Consider the following 14,494-nt stretch of genomic DNA (forward strand, 5'->3'; position numbering starts at 1 on the left):
GTTTCAGATAGCCCGCAAGCGCTAATCACATCACGTTCTCTTTGGTAGCGAGCACTGATACCGCACCGTCGAGTTTTTGCGGGACTCCACTTGCCGCGCAAGCAGTGTGATCGAGTTGTCGTTAAGCGCGGACAAACGTTTCTGACCATTGCATAAAATAGAAAGCGACGTTCAATCGGAAGAAGCTGCTGAGCAGATAGAAAAATTGGCCGGTCGAAAGATCACACATTTCGAAACGCTGCCGTGAAGAACCGAATCGTCGACGCGTTCGATGGCGCTCGAACGCTTTTTTCGTTCTTTAATTATTTTCCTAGGCATCTCGCTGTGGGATATCGATCGGAGAGCCAGAGATCAGCTTTCGTTACGAACCGTTGCAACAACGCCCGTGACAGTTACGTAATGAAAAATAGGGAAACGCACACGCGCGAGATGCAGGAGAGAAAGCACGCGCTTCATCAGATCGCGGATGGCATTGCCGGACATGCGATCGCCTATCAAGGAACTAATTCGACTCGAGATGATCTATATCGGTAAATGTCAGGGCTGGCGGCACCGCGCGATTGTTTCCAACGGCGGAGACTCGTGAAAGGCGAGGTTCCTTCGGTTGTGGTCCATTATACCTCGCATACCTTGCAGCGGATTATATGACGTATCCTTGTGCAGGTATCCACGCGACCACTTCCACGTCAGGCAATAATTTAATAACGATCAGCTCGATATGGAACGGCTTGTTACGAGAATATTCAAATTTGAATGACCTGTTGATTTATTGGACGGCTGAGAAGTCTCCCACTGGAAATCTAGCGGTTTGAAATTTCTCCCGTGTAAGTTTCTGGGATGTTTATTTATCCGGCTAATGTCCAATTTCTAATCGCTTTCTCGTAGATCGAGTGCTAATCTCGTGTCGTCGATCTTGAACATCATCAACAGGTTTGCTACTGGCGTTACATATGTAACCGATTTCTTGTGAGAGACCAGTGTCACATATGTAACAATTCTTTTTTCCATTTTTATAAAGACAGAAAAATCTACATTTCCAATATAAAAAATTAAAAAATTCTAGGTGGTCTGTGGTGGACGGTTTTCCAATCGCACGGTGGTAGCAAACGCGTTAAGTCGACGAGATCACGTATCAAGCTGAAAGCCACAAAGTTGCAAGATTGAAGCGATCGGGCCGTTTCATAAGACGAAGATTCAAGTGGTTGAGGTAAACCAGTACATCGAGGGATTAAAGCATGTCTCTTTTTGGTGATCGTGTAGGATTGACCGATTCCGGCCTGCCTTTCACCGAGTGGCATTGGAGTCGCTGCAAAATACAGATCTTCGACGAAACGAAGCTGCGAACGCGAACGCGAGTGTAATCTGGGTCGTTCGCGGGCAGTTATCGTGGGTCTTAATCGCGGGGGTACACGCCCCGTGGAAGTCATCGTTAAACTGCACCGGCGGAGGCGGTCTTAATCGCCTCGAGGACCTTGAGGACGCGATTGCATCACGGGCGCGGGCATGGGAAATAAAAACGTTCCCTTCCTCCTCCTTTTCTCGCTCTCCTCTCTTGCGAGGGATGCATGTTGCTCCTTACGCATGTATATTCGCGTCATACATGCCTGCTCGCGTCTGCATCTCGTAACATACGTGTCCGCGCATTATGCAACGCGGTTTCGTAAAATATCAAATAAGTGCAGCGTTAAAACTGTGTCAGAAATGTCGGCGAGCATGGCAGCGCCGACACGTCGTCGGCATTATCAATATTAAATGGCGCGGCGAGAAAAATCCGGCAATTCGGTGTAAGAGGTGGGTATCTCGGCCGTCTAATATGCCGATAGAAAGTCGCGAAATGTCGATCCACCGGACAATTTCCACAGGCGAGACCCACGCGGCGCGTTTCGCAAACCCGCTGAGTGAAAATGCGCCGCCATAGAGTGACCGGGCTCCACCCGGCACTCGCAAAGGCCGCACTCCATTTTACCGAATCGCTGCTCAACCTTGCGTTCGGTCAGTTTCAAGGAGACGAACGGGACTCACGCCGTTTGTATTTTGAGGCTCAATGCCGCGCGCTCTCCATTTTCACGGACGGAACACAGAATCTAACATGAGAATCTAACCGAGCAGAACGTTCGCGCGAAGAACCGCCTGCAGATTAATGTTTCCTTCTCTAGCGCTCAATGCGGAAATGCAATGTCTTGCATATATGAAATTAATTATTGAATTAATGTCTCAGTACGTGGTGCAAATGATGATGAGAAGCGAGTGGATTTCAGATATCTAAAACTATCTAAACGATATCTAAAAAAAATATTTTAAAAATCGACAGTGTTGCTAAATTTGCGTATCGCTTACATTTAAACTAGCGTAACTTTTTTTTCTACGATGCAGCTACAAACGTAAAAGCGCTACAAATAAGTAAATAACTACAGATGTTTCTAAATCAAGATATATTGGTGAATCGTTTTCATGTAAAAATCAGGTAGGGGCGATATATGTAATAACACTTTCTCTTTTTCGTGATACCACTTGAACGCGAGCGAGAGTGCGTGTCGCCAGGCGGGACGTATTGTTGAGATCGATATTACGTAAAATATCGTCGATTGCTTTGAATTGCGGTCAATTACACTTGATTCGCCAGTGAACGGTAGTGCACGCGAGTTTCCACGGAAGCGCGATTTCGGTGGCAAGTACTTCAAAATAGCGCAGCGAGCAGAACAAAACGAGGTGTACGTCCGCCCGTTAATTCTAACGGTTGATGGTCAAGTATGCGTCACGATATTCTCATAATTCGTATCAACTACCTTGGCAAAATAAATTCAGGCATTGTGATCATCTTTAGAATTCAGGTTTTATTATATATTTGTGTATACAAGTACTGTATAAGCTGTGTATGTATAAAACAGAGAAAAATTGATCCGACTTAAAATATAAAAAAAAATTTAAATAAATATTAAATGGCAAAGTTGTAACTTTAAAAATAACAAAAATGTCAAGTCGGAATAATAATATTATTGATTGACAAGTAGCAGAGACATTTTAGTAGCGAAAGCATCCGCGTTCCAAATGATTGCAGGAACATGCATGATACGGGCGTTGCAGAACCCGTCAAGTCAGTGGTCCAGTACTTTATATTTAAAATTTTGCACGCGCGAAAGGTCGAGCGACACGAAGCAAAGAGATTAAAAAGGTTCGCTCATGTTTTTTTCTTTTTGCAAGTTATCCCGCGGCTGGGAGAGACGGCGGCCGGTGATAAGAACTCAAGCATTTGTCGAATTATTCGAAACAGCGCCCCTCTGTGCGTATTTTCTCCTTCGTGGCTCCGATCTGGATCGGCAGTTTTACATAATATCCCACCTTAGAAACCCGGCACACCAGTTCCACAAAACCGATCCGATTTTTCGCCGGGGGCGGGTTACATGATCGTCGCCGGTGCCGGCAGCTAAATGGAAATTCAATCCGCTCGCGTTCATCGACGAGAAAATTTGGCGAGACGAAAACAGACAGGAAGAATTCTCTCCCAATTGCGCCATGCGTCCGTCACGGCTACCGGAACCGCATTTCTCTTTTGATTGTTCAACGAATGACGGAAACGATGTACGATGCCTATATATCTTTCGGGATATCTGAAGTCGGGCGTTTTTTAATTCATGTTGCTCAACGATGAAATTCTGTCGGCATATCCGATTCGAGAGCGATCAGTCGAGCGATTTTCCAGATTCCCGAGAAACCGAGAAGGCAGCTTGGTGGGGAATATTTAGGGGAATATAAGGTGCTGTAACGAGACAAGGCGATCGCGTACAGGAGTAGTCGGTTAGATAGTGAAAGTCCCCCGGATCGAGCACCGGAGTGCACAGGGCGGGAGAGCGAGGGTACGCAGGAACGGGGGGGTCCCAGTAAGGTATATGAGGGCCTCAGTTCGAGCAATCGCCGGTACTCTAGCCTCGCTGCCTACTTACATTCACACACACTAACACGACCACCGACCGGGAAACACGATGCACACCCTCGCGACGGTATGTATTCTGAGTGCGTCATCATCAGCATCATCGGTGTCATCATTGTTACCCCTCTTTGGGATAGAGTCCCCCCGTGTAGCCGCATTTCTCACCCTGTCACGGATCCATTGCCAAAACCGCTCCAGAGACGCGACGCGCGAGAGAAAACGGAAGCCGTGTGTGATGTGATTGTGGCTGTGATCAGTGCGTTTGAATCCGTATTGTGAGAAAAGCTTGGAAAATTTACGTCATAGGAAGCGGGAGCTCGTTCTGATTATTTCGATACAGGCCATCCCTTTGTCTGATTGAGCTTCTCTGAGTTTTCGTTCCTTCTCTGTGACTTTGCAATCGTTGCCGATAAAAGTCGAATATCTATGCTTAAGAGTATAATTATTGTGAAAATGCGTGTTACTATTAATGAAAATAATAAAAAAGAACTTCACAGTTGAAAGAAAAGTTTAGAAAGAAATTCCAGATATTTGTCTCACTTAATTACATATTAAAGTTACGTGATTATTTAATTTTCGATTTATGTCTTTTATATCAAGCAATGATATTTCTACCCTACTGCAATTCCTTCCAAAGTCCACGGCAAGAAACGAAACAATCGATACATGTGCAAGTTCTGCTGTGTTGCGTAATTTCTGTGATCTCATTTTCTACTTTCTTCCACGACGCGGAAAAATGTATTAGGATTTCACCTATTATGACGCGCTCGCCGCGAGGCACGTTTATTTTTATATCGCGTCTATTGCGCGCACGGGAAAACAGGATTATATAATCCGTTATTATGTCTGATCGCAACGCTCGCGTTGCGATGACCAGCTGGAGAGACGCGCGCGGTTCCCGCAAGGCTTGCTTGCACCAACATCGTCGGTTAACCATCGTTAATTAAACCCTCACCGCACCGCAGAAAGTATCTTACACCGCACTGTGTAAGATATAAACTACTTCTTTTTCTTTTCCCTCCTCATTTCCTACGTGGTGAAAATACACGCCCTCCGCGCTCGAAATATTCTTCTCTTTGTGAAAGAATGCGTTACGTTAAATTATGAAAATCGAGAAAGAGAAGAAGAAAACAGTAGTTTACTCATATCGCGGAAGTTAAATTCAGTAGAAAGTTACAATTACTAAAAATAAAATATACATACAAAGTTTAGAGTACATGTAAGTAGAGTACATTAAAGATAATTAGAAATAAAGATTATCTTTCGGGGCAATGGCGAATGTTTGCGTTCATTGATAGCAGATATATAAAAAGAAATAATGTAAAAATAATTTGACAGGGTAACGACGACGTGTACAGATGACTACCTGAATTCAAGGAAATGTGGTTTCCAGAGGATTGGAAAGGACTAATTAAAAACCAAATATATTCCAAATCAGTCGAAATCGAGTCTGATTCAACTTCCTCGCGCGCGTGTTTCACGCCCGTTGACTTACTGTAACAGGAAGCATATTATGTAGATTGGATGAATTAATTAATTACTCTCGTTAATTTTAGAATCAGCACGCGTCTGTAATCGCGCACCGGAGTGGACAAGGCGCGGCATGTACGCGGTCACGCGTAAGCGATCACGATTAGTGTAACGTGATTTATCGATCGGCAAATCCGTGTGGTCCGCGTGTGCGTGTACGTGTGCGTAATGTGAGTTCCGCGACTTGGAGCCCGTTTTCTGTCGCAATCGCGGGCGATCGCGGAATCCGGCACACCTCGGAGAACCGCGCGAATGCACCGATCAATCTGTTGCCGATCGATGGCGACGCGATCCCGATCTGGCGGTTAAGGTTCCAACGCGCTGAACAGCCTTTAGGTTCGCGCGAAGTTAATGACTCGTAACAACATGATGTACACTTAAAGAAATAAGTCCCCGCCTTATTTCGCTCCCCTCGAACCTTAATGTTCTCTCCTGAGCGCGCAAAAACGCAAAAAACCAAATGCCAGAATCGTGAAGAAAAAAGGAATCGCCGACTCTAGCGGAATTAAAGAACGAGGCTATAAAATGTCATTGTTATCTGCAATTACTTGTCTTGCGATTAGTTTTTCGAAACTTTTTGCTGCCGTTGTAAAAATAAAACGGACATTCATTTATCTGCAATGTAATACATTGTGCAATAGAGAATTGATTTTACTTAATATAACAATAACGATCGTACAAACGCTTATGTAAACTAGTTTCACGAAAGTTTCATTTATTTACCTCTAATATGTATTATTCATAGAAGAAAAATTTGGTAATAATCACTTTCTCCCTGCACCATGTGGTCTCTCGAACCACCATAAGTTAATCTACTCGCGAGAAAGTATTTACTCGCCGAGCGCTTTGATATCACCGTCGAGATCAAACCGAAACTCAACTCTTTGAGCAGTAAGGGAAACGCGGTTGGCCCAATTGCGCGAGCAGCCAGCCATAAATATGTAAATTAATGAAAATGCGAGACTCTGTTATCTCCAGCGTACCCCGCGGGGCAGCGTATCCCGCGGAGGTGCGCGTTCTAAGAATAATAATTAACTGCGAGCGGCATCAGCGGAGAGAACTGACGGCACTTCCGTGTTTCAGGTAGCAACGGTGCTGACCGCGTTGCTGCTAGCGGTGTCGGCGCAGCAACCCGGCGGCAATTACGTCGACGATTACGCCCAGTATGACTCGCAACGACCAAGTCAGCCTACCCCGCGTAGCTACGCGACCGACGACGTGCCGGCCCGACAAGCAGCCGCACCGGCAAACGCGAAACCGCCAGTCGCGATCCTGAAGCAGATCAACCGGCACAACGAGGACGGTTCGTACACGTACGGGTTTGAGGGCGCGGACGGCTCTTTCAAGATCGAGACCAAGCTGCCGACCGGCGATGTGCGTGGCAAGTACGGCTTCGTCGACGATACCGGCAAGGTGCGCATCGTCGAGTACGGCGCGAACCAGTACGGGTTCCAGCCAGCTGGAGAGGGTATCACCGTCGCGCCACCCACCCTCGTTGACGAGACCACCAGCAAAGAAGCCATCGATGCGGCAGCGTATCAGGAGTATCAGCAACAGCAACAGCAGCAACGAGCAGCAGCACGCCCGGCTTATCAGCCGCCACCCCAGCAATCGCATACTCAGGCCGTATACGCACCCGCACAGGTAGCCCCGAGTAGACCCGCGCTTCCGAAACCACCCATCTTCACGCCAGCCGCCCCCGCGCCCCGACAATCTCTGCTGCAGAACCCGGGCTACGAAGAGCCCGCGCCAACCTCGCAGCTCTACAATCAGGGACCGGCGCAATTCAGCCCGGCGCCCAACCAGCAGGAACGCCGTTCCCAGCCGCAGCCCCGCAGCGGCGGTGGTATCCTGGACCAGCTCGCCAGGGACTACGCCCTGCCGCAAGGAGTGGCGCCGCCGTTGCACGACATCAGCTTCGGCTACTACAAGTAGTAGTCGTCTACTAGTCCTGCCCCCCTTGTCTACCGGAGAGCGCGAGAGTCTGGGATCAATCGTTACCTGAACCTGAACGACATTTTTCATTGCGTTTCGTAACGATGTTATGCTCTTTGAGATTATTCTCGTATTTTATTTTGTTTTATTTTTTTATATAACACACAAGGAATCCGCCTCGTATTGGCGTAGACTTCTGTTTTAGCAAATGCAGCATAATTCAGGTCCAGAATTCAGATCACGAGTTGGCGTTAACGATCGATCCCGTCCTCTTCCGCGCACCGGAGCGTGTTGGTCTTGTATTCTATTCGTGAACGCCAACGCCCCGACGACGCGAATTGTTAACTCGTCGTGATCGCGGCATGGCTCACTCTCCCTAAAGTCGGCCGGCACTGTGATCTATGATCGCCGCGACTGGATCGTCCGCTATGGTCGGAGATCGAGGACCACTACTGACGTCTGAAGTCACGAGTCGGAAGCTAAGCTGACTCCATTCTGTCCATGTGACGCATCGTGCTTTCCATACTCTTTGATTAACAATTAAAAATGCGCGCATTATGATGCAGACAATCTCATTATCTACAGATTGTTTTGCGAATAATGATAAGTCGACAGCGGAACTAGAAATAATTTTCAGCAAAGATCAATTCGTACGTCACATGGACTAAATGGACGCGAGGCTTCTTCTTTATTCTCTTTGATTTTAAAAGTTCAATAAAATAGGATAGAGAACTATGTAACAAAGTTATATTGTAAAGCTAGAGACTACATGAACGCCGATTTCTTCGCGGGTCACCAAGGTCCTCGATTTCCTGCTACGCAGTTACAATCATCTCACAACGGTTTTCACCGATACTCACCGAGTTGTAACGTTAGGGAATTCGACATCATTATTTGTATCAACCATAAAAATTATCGTTACGCGATTCATGATTCATTAAGGAATTTGTTCGGATTAACGAGCGATAATAATTAGGTGATAGTAGGAGGTGTGAAAACCCCATTCTGTAAAAAGAGTGTATATAAAATCTCTCGTCTTTCTCTTTGAGCGTCCACCTTTGTTTCTTTTTCTTTTGTTTTTTTTGTTTTTTCTTTAAAAAATGCAGCGCTCGCGCCGAGAACTCGACGTTGAGGCACCGTTGCGATCCGAGTTACAACCGCGTTTTCACGACGTGGTCTCGCGGGAATGCATGTAAACTGGGCGCGCTTGCCGCTGTAATTAGATTATTGTAAGGTAATTCGAGTGGAATAAAGTGAGGCCAATACTAAATTCCGCCATCTACCATGAAACGCATAAAATTCCTGTACAATGTGCCGGCGCAATAAAATCTCCTGATTTCACCTTTCCAATTACGCTCTCGTCGGACGTAAGGACTCTCGTTCGTATTCGTCGAATGCACGAAAGAGTACGGAGAGTCCTGCCACTGTTCGGGCGCGGTAATCTGCACTGAACTTCTGGATTACCGTATCGCCCTTCACATTTACGAAGGCGGCAAAAAATTTAATTGATCGCGGATTGCATGCGATAATCGTGCCGCCCATTCGATTGCGTAACGTTCCGACAAGGAGCCTGTGAGCTTCGACATCCGTTATGTAACTTCTTCCTCAATAATTGCTACCTCAAACATTCACATCTCGATATTCCTTGTAAGGAAATAATTCTAGTTGCAGATGTTTAATATCAAATACAAAATATGCTCATTACTCGGTATTTTGTTGAGACACGATTTCGCTTACGTGATCTCAGAAGTCGCCGTAGACGTTTTCTTCAAACTTCAAACGTCTCGTATCTTGCCTCACGCAATATCGTTTTCATTTCTCGTTATACCTTTGTCGAATGCTCGCGCATGCAGGATTTAAGAATCGCCTAACGACAACCAAAGCCACATTGTTATAGAAACGATTGCGTGCGCGGTCGCGATCTTATCTGTTCTCGCGTCAGCTTCGGCAACGATTGCGAAATGTGCCACGGGTGGAGACAAAGAGAGAAAGAAAGAGAGAGAGAGAGAGAAAGAGAGAGAGAAAAAGAGAAAGATCGTTTGAACTTCTCACAGGATAAATTCTCGCGTCGCACAGCATCTGGCGCAGCTCGTTATCCTCTGCCTTCTGCCGAATCCTCGCATTCCCACATCTTTCTCGTCTGCATATGCACGAGCGGCTTTCGCGGTTTCCCTCGGAATTTCACCGCAGCGATGATTCGACCGATACCCCTCGAAGTATCCGTCATTTCTAAAGATATATCCGTCATACAACCGAGGGGCTGGTTGCACCGAACAAAGGAGTTCCACTTTCGTTCGCAGAAAGTCTCAAGGTGAGCGGGACCGCGCTACTTTTCTATCTTGAAAAGTTTTCAGTGCGACTGATCCGGCGCGAAAAGTTCACGCGCGCGAATCGACAAGTATGCTAAGCTCTCTCGAGATGTAAAACCGCGACCTTGCACGAATCCCGTAATTTCTGGCGTTCCCGCTATTTCCTGCATCTTTCGCAACCAGCGACCAGAAATAATCGTACGCAAGTCGCACGCGGCGGATATTTCCTAATTCGCTCGTTATTTTTGCATTTTAGCCGCTCACCGTAATCTTGACTCGCGATTTTAAATTCACATTTTTATGCACGTTTGCGATTCTCTCTTATGTATGTCACTTTTCGAGCATCGCCAGGCTCGCCTTTCTTCCTGACGTATTCAAGGGCGATGAGAATCTCACTCGCATAATCTCACCCGTCCATTTGCATTATTTATGCTTTCGCGTTGCACTTCAAGGGCCGCGCGTTCCGCGGAGTACATAATAAACGTGCTCCTTTTTTTTCCCATCACGTATCGCGATTTGCAAGGTGAGGACACGCGCGGATTCGCGCGGCCATACGATCAAGGGCTCCATCGGTCGGCACTTGCATCGGCAAGTGCAGGCACCGTGTTCGCGATTACAGGACAAATCGCAATCGTGTGGCACCGTGGTGGCGTCGCGCCAGGCATCGCCTCGCAACGCATAACTTACTCGCGCGAGCCGACTATTACTTCATGCGCGTTGACCTTCTCGTATGCGAGGAGGCGCCTCTCGGCGTCGCGGATGCAACGACCGAGGAGATTGACGAAGAGGCGGCGTGTTACGCAAATGGCATACACATACGTGCGTCGATAAATTGGCGGTGTGTAAAACACGTTGCTGACACTCGTTCTTGGGAAAGGCACGATTGCTGCGATCTTGACTGTCTTTGGCATCTTAAGGGGGGAGCCTGCTTTAGAACGCTGAAAATAAGGTATATTTTACGAATTGTTTTCGGAGAAACTATACAGCGGATCATTATAAAACTTTGATGCATTTATTAGTACATGTTTAAAGATAAAAAAAATTGTTTTTTGATTTGAATATATCGCCTGTAGAGGTCGTCCTGGAGGCATCTTAATGCAGCCGGCATTGTAAATTGGTGAGCATTCTCCCGCCTCCAAATTTCATCCAAACTGAAAAATTGAAATATTTTCTTGTTATTTATGAATTCCCATCGTCGATGAACCTTTAATATTCATAAAAACATTAAGTTAAACAATTATTTTTGCATGAAAAAGTTCAAAAACTTTGCCTAAAAATCGTACTTTTGTGTTCTAAGCTCCACCATTTTGGCACTTTTCAACTTTTTTCTTCTCTCTTTGGTTCATCGACGATGGGAATTCATAAATAACGAGAACATATTTCAATTTTTCAGTTTAGACGAAAATTGGAGGCAGGAGAATGCTCACCAATTTGCAATGCCGGCGACGCGGCTGCACTAAGATGCCTCCAGGACGACCTCTGCAGGCGATATATTCAAATCAAAAAATAATTTTTTTATCTTTAAACATGTACTAATAAATGCATCAAAGTTTTATAATGATCCGCTGTATAGTTTCTCCGAAAACAATTCGTAAAATATACCTTATTTTCAGCGTTCTAAAGCAGGCTCCCCCCTTAACTGTTGAAGCTACTCGGCTTCGCTAATTGCGCTATCGACCTGATCGAACTCGTAATCGCGACGAAATCACGTATAGCTCGGCGTAAGTCGTTGACACTTGTCAGCTAGGCGAGTCACGCACAATCCTCCACTGGATTTCAACATTAGACAGGCTGGTGGGCTACTCCCCTATCACGGCTGATTTTATGCACTCCATCGAAATTGCGCGAACTTTACAACGTTGATGCAACCGATCGTGGCTTTCGATCGAGCCTCGCAAGGTAAAGAATTTGGCAGAAGTGATTGGAACGTTTTCTCTTGTTATTGTCTTGTTTGGCTTGATGTAAACTTGTTTTTCGATTCATCGGGAGGGCTCCGATCTTTGGATCCCAGCCGGAAGGACGTTGATACACGGTATCCTTCATGAATTTGTAATTTGCGTTGAAAATCACACATTCTCGATGCAATCATTCATGGCATTACTTCCACCGATGGTTCATTCTATCAGCACCATTTGCAAACAGGATAATTGATTATGCAGAAGATTGCTATGCATTTTCTTTATCAATTACAATTGGAATTGACTTCCGGGTTGGAGTCGCGTTTTTCGTCACTTGGTTCCGACGTTTCAGTCTTCATCAGGTAAAAGAGAACTTGATAATGAGTTGCATCTCAGCACGGAAAGCACGATTTTTCGAATCTTTTTTTACGTAATTGTCTCCTCTAAAAAGTTCGCTTCCGCACTATCGTCGATCTTCCTCTGCGGGGGAGAAATATATTGATGAATTCTTCAATAAAACACGCCGGTCACTCGCGATCGCGAGGAAGCGTTTCGTAATTCTATTCTCGCGATAATTAATAACGGCGAATTCCAAGTAAACGCGTAACGGCGAGCGATAGTATCCGAGCACAAGAATTTTTACGTAACACCAGAAATAAAACCGATTAAATTGCGAGCCGCACGCGAGTTACGAGGGGATAACGAGACGAAGATATGTAACGCGCTTATGAGCACCTAGACCGGGATCTGCGAGTGTGAAAATAGCCGCGTGAAAATAACTTTCCCCTTCGAAAGTTTTGAGACGGTCAGCTGAGCGTCGCGGAATCCGCTCGCGATCGCTCCAGGAAACGCGGCAGCATTGATAATGAATCATGCACGGCTGTATATGGTTCTCGGCAATGTCGAACGTAATCGTTGTGCGTGTCACGCACATATATATACATACACACATGACGTTCTAGCAATTATTACAAATTACTTTCAATTACCTTCTCTTCCCTTAAAAAATATTTTCTTTTTAATGTAATTTCACACATGTACATCCAAGCAATCTAATTTTTAATTCTTGTATCTGATTTATTACATCGAAATACACATTCATGACTCGTAAATTGTAAGAAATTGGGCGAAGAATCAGAGATTTCTGTTATTTACGGAAACCAACCAAATTGATCGTCATTAACACTTTCGCTACCACGAATGAAACAAAAAGTAAAACAAAAAGATATGATAGCAAACATGTTAATTACAAGCGTTAATAAATTATCAATCATCGTGTTCAAAGGTTTGATAATGTCGTTCTCTTATCACGGTGCAAGTCAATCAATCGAATAATATTACTAATGAAGCTTTTCATGGTACTAATCAATTCGATCGCGACCGAAACGATCAGCTGAGCAAAATGCCGCAGCATTGATAATGAACCGAGAGAGTCTGGGCACGCGCCTATCCTCGCGAGAAGAGATGAATCGATGCCTCGCCAAGTAATAACACCGTATTCCACGCTGCCGGCGGCAGCGGTGGCGCGAACGAATCACTCATCCATTCTACACGCCTCGTCTTTCCATTGATAGTACCGAGAACGAACTCGAGTAACGCCTTCATCCGCTCCAACGAAAGTGAGCGACCGCGAGTGGTTTCCTCAGAGAAACCGGCTGCGCGCTATCGATATCGATTAATCCCAGAACGATAAGGCAAGGTTCATCGATGTTTATATGCATCGCTACTTATTGCCCATAAAACTCTGCGATAACTTCATCCGAACCCGAGAACGGCAGGCTTTCGCGCACGAGCGAGTCAACCGATTCGCTGCAGCGGTACCATGGCAAAACGCGCTAACGCGCGCTTCATTTCATCCCGTAATTACGCGAGGATGCAATTAGCGCGATTAATGCAGCCGGCGAGCGATCGCACGATCGCATCCTGCTGCTTTTAATATTCTAGTCGCGATGACTCCAGGCGGACCAGCGGCAATCTATCGACGGGCGATCGCCAATATTCGCCATTTCTTCCTTATTGCGAGTACGACTGACAGATACGAGTCGATGAATAGGCCGATTATGTTAAGCGCTCTTCCGCTCGTTCGCAGCACAAAACGAGCGAAAGCGCGCCTGTCGCCGCCTGAAGTTTACACAGATCGCGCGAACGCTCTGCTTCGTAAGAAGCACGGACCATCAATTACACGCTGGCTCTCCCGAATTAATATACATCGTGTTCTCGCGGCATCCGAGACGCTAGCCGCGATATTAAGTCGGTATATTCACGGTGGTCTTTCTCTCTCCGTCGCTTTCTTCCTCCCGCGCGCGCGAGCGCGTGTACTCGGCGAATAATACTTGCGATCCGATGGATTAGCGCTCCAACATTGTTCCTGCGAAACCAGCGATCTCGTTACTGCAAATTGTACCGCTCCTATTTCGTTCAATTGCATGAAGATAAAGGTGTTCAGTGAGAGCCACAATGTATCATTTTTCCGCGGGGATTCCCATCAATGTTTCAGCATAAGAAGATAGACTTTCGATTTATTCGCCATTAATGGATATAGCATATTAGATCGAAGAATATTCGTTTCCATGGGAAAAAATATGGGAAAAAAAGTCTGAGAAAAAATATAACTACGATTGTACGGTATAAACTTACATTCGGTTTATCAGAGGAATACGTAAATTACATTAGTGCGAAAAGTAGTAGATTTCTAAAGTCTAATTTATGTATTAATTTATACTGATTATATATTTTAAGCAGTATTTAAATTAACGAGTAAATTTTCTTCGCTTTATATTATATTAATTTCCTTTATTTTATATTCGCTCATATAAAAGATATTTCCTCAGGCATTTATTTTATAATACGATACGATACGAAACCGACGTTTCCAATCACGTCTATCTAGAAAA

The 14,494-nt window shown here is 45.5% G+C and overlaps 2 protein-coding genes across 2 annotated transcripts; both read left to right on the plus strand.

Moving 5' to 3' along the window:
• Positions 1-3,980: 3,980 nt before the first annotated feature.
• On the plus strand, positions 3,981-8,663 carry LOC105287584 (pupal cuticle protein 27-like). The gene is made up of 2 exons (XM_026969843.1): positions 3,981-3,998; positions 6,542-8,663. The coding sequence occupies exons 1-2, from the start codon at positions 3,981-3,983 to the stop codon at positions 7,391-7,393; spliced, it is 870 nt and encodes a 289-aa protein (XP_026825644.1). The 3' UTR covers positions 7,394-8,663.
• Positions 8,664-8,754: 91 nt separating this feature from the next.
• On the plus strand, positions 8,755-13,293 carry LOC105287775. The gene is made up of 4 exons (XM_011353540.1): positions 8,755-9,615; positions 9,886-9,904; positions 10,091-10,502; positions 13,221-13,293. The coding sequence occupies exons 1-4, from the start codon at positions 9,355-9,357 to the stop codon at positions 13,291-13,293; spliced, it is 765 nt and encodes a 254-aa protein (XP_011351842.1). The 5' UTR covers positions 8,755-9,354.
• Positions 13,294-14,494: the final 1,201 nt, after the last annotated feature.

Source organism: Ooceraea biroi, chromosome 5, assembly GCF_003672135.1.
Source record: "Ooceraea biroi isolate clonal line C1 chromosome 5, Obir_v5.4, whole genome shotgun sequence".
Lineage (NCBI taxonomy): Eukaryota > Metazoa > Arthropoda > Insecta > Hymenoptera > Formicidae > Ooceraea > Ooceraea biroi.

Excerpts from the sequence above, each read along its gene's own strand:
- LOC105287775 (XM_011353540.1), top strand. The coding sequence starts at position 9,355 with ATGTGCCACGGGTGGAGACAAAGAGAGAAAGAAAGAGAGAGAGAGAGA. Across the intron at positions 10,503-13,220 it reads ACGAAGAGGCGGCGTGTTAC|TGAGCGACCGCGAGTGGTTT; the intron begins GCAAATGGCATA and ends CTCCAACGAAAG.